The sequence below is a fragment of the Solanum lycopersicum genome, chromosome 2 (genome assembly GCF_036512215.1).
Source record: "Solanum lycopersicum chromosome 2, SLM_r2.1".
In the NCBI taxonomy this organism is placed as follows: Eukaryota; Viridiplantae; Streptophyta; class Magnoliopsida; order Solanales; family Solanaceae; genus Solanum; species Solanum lycopersicum.
In genome coordinates, this window is record NC_090801.1 from 22,711,915 (window position 1) to 22,714,521 (window position 2,607).

The 2,607-nt window shown below is 30.7% G+C and overlaps 1 protein-coding gene across 1 annotated transcript; it reads left to right on the forward strand.

Moving 5' to 3' along the window:
• Positions 1 to 1,036: 1,036 nt before the first annotated feature.
• On the forward strand, positions 1,037 to 2,059 carry LOC138341942 (uncharacterized). The gene has a single exon (XM_069294127.1). It carries the CDS (start codon positions 1,037 to 1,039, stop codon positions 2,057 to 2,059), a length of 1,023 nt encoding a protein of 340 aa, XP_069150228.1.
• The last annotated feature ends 548 nt before the right edge of the window (positions 2,060 to 2,607 follow it).

Below are 2,607 nucleotides of genomic sequence, written 5' to 3' on the forward strand. Positions count from 1 at the left end.
GTCACGAAGTTCAGAGAGTCTATTTCAGTACCCAAATTTCAGAAATCTAAGTATTTTTGAACGAGACCCCCTCGACGGTCCGTCGTGCTCATGACGGTTCGTCGTGGGATCCGTCGTCTCAGCCAGTTTTTCCAGAAATAAAATCTGCTGCTCAAAACGACTAAACAGGTCGTTACATTAAATGTGAGTATCTGAAGTTTGTTTTATTTACAATAATTTTGAGATGATGATGAAATTTTTTTTTTAGTTTTAATACAATTACTGTTATAAAGAGGAAAAAATGATTAAACTTTTGATACTGGGAATTTTTTTTTCTTTTCATTAAATAATCTATTTATTCATTAAAAAAGTATAACAAAAATTATATTTATACTTATCTCTAATACGTGTTTAGTAGTGGAAGTATTTAATAACGTTAAACTAATTAGTATTGTAGTCATGAATAAAAAAAATTGATGTATGATGATTATATAACTTTTGAAAAGATAACACCTTCTCAATGTGGAAAATTTAAGATATATTATTTTTGTTTTAAATCATTATATATTTAATACATATTAATCACATTTGCACATTTATTATAAAGTAAATAAACATTTTATGTGTTTGATCATATTAATAGATATGTTATTGGTTGAAATAAATGAGGGACTCTAACCGATATGTTATAGGTTTAATTAAATGAGGGATTCTGAAGTTTTTTTTTTACAATAATTAAGAGACATTAAAGAAACTGTTATAATGTATTTGTATTATAGTGAATGTCTATCATGTGGAGTCCTTTTTAGGATATGATTAAAGAGTCGTCCTACTTGGGGACCAAGTTAGATTTCTCCTATAAATAGAGTGCTCCTCTTCATTGTAAATTCATTTATCAAGAGAAATAACAAGTCTTCTCTTCTTTTCTCTCTAGCTTCTTCTTCTTATTTAATTGTTTTATAACACGTTATCAGCACGAGACTCTAATATCTAAAAAGTGAAGGTTAGATTTAATGAATTAATAAAAGTATTATTTATTGTTTTGTTTTTAAATTTAATGGTTAATCTTACAAAACTAGAGTTCACTGCCCTCCAAAGTTCGGGCAGGAACTACCTCTCATGGGTGTTGGATGCTGAAATTCACCTTGATGCAATAGGTCTTGGAGCCACCATAGGAGAAGAAAATAAGGCATCAAATCAAAAATGTGCACGAGCAATGATATTCTTGCGTCATCATCTTGACGAGATTCTGAAAATCGAATATCTGACAGTTAAGGATCCACTTATTTTGTGGAAAAACCTAAAAGAAAGATTTGACCACTTGAAGATGGTCATACATCCAAAGGCACGATATGATTGGATGCATCTAAGGCTACAAGACTTTGAGTCTATACATGAGTATAATTCTGCCATGTTCAGAATCACTTCTCAATTGAAATTATGTGGAGAAACGGTTAGTGAGAATTATATGATGGAAAAGACATTCTCCGCTTTCCATGCCTCAAATGTGCTCTTGCAGCAACAATATCGAGAGAAAGGTTTCAAAAAGTATTCTAAACTAATTTCTCATCTTCTTGTGGCCGAGCAAAATAATGATTTATTATTGAAAAATCATGAGAATCGACCTACTGGATCTGAACCACTTCCTGAAGTGAATGAGGCGTACGCCCACCATGCTAGGCGTGGAAAAGGTCGCGGTCCTAATCGTGGACGTGGACATGGTCGTGGACGTGGACATGGTCGTGGTCGTGATTTTGGTCAAGAACGTAATTCTAATCTTGGCATTAATCATTCATCAAATAAAAAGGAAAAAAGAAAGGATGCGAAACGTGAAGCAACTAGGGAAGGTTGTTTTCGATGTGGTGGAAGAGGTCATTATGGAAGTTATTGTCGTACTCCCAAACACTTGGTTGAGCTTTATCAAGAATCACTAAAGAAGAAAGAGAAAAATCCTGAGGCAAATTTTATCTCTGAAAATCAAGTTGACATCACGCACTTAGATGTAGCAGATTTCTTCGCACATCCTGAAGGAAAAATAGATCACTTAATTGGTGATGGTTCTGTGAACATGGAAGAGTGATATTTTTTTTGTAGTATTTATTAATAAATTTCATTTAATGGTAGTTTTTTGCATGAATATTATTATTTTAAATTAGTTTAGTCGTTCATTAGCTTGTTCCTTAATTCTTAATAAAATAATATATATTTTTCATTGTTTTATTTATATGATTCTAATATGATAGAGTTAGTCAAATACTAAACTTTATCACGTGTTTGTACTATATTAGGTCTTTAACTTGATCTAATGTTAAAAACATGCAGTCTGTTATTAACTAGGATTAAATAATGATTTTATTTTATTTTCCAAACAACTCGTTGTTGACTTAGAGGAAACAATAAATTAAGGCTCAATTTCTAATATTTAATCATTAATCTATTCCTTTGAATATATTGTACCCTTTTGACAACACTAATATTTAATACATATTTATTTTGCGTATGTCATTTCATGTGAAGATATGGATAATTCTAAGAACATATTATCGAAATATGAAGATATTTGTTTGATTGATTCTGGTACAACACATACGATATTCAAAAATAAAAAATATTTTTCTCATTTAAGTA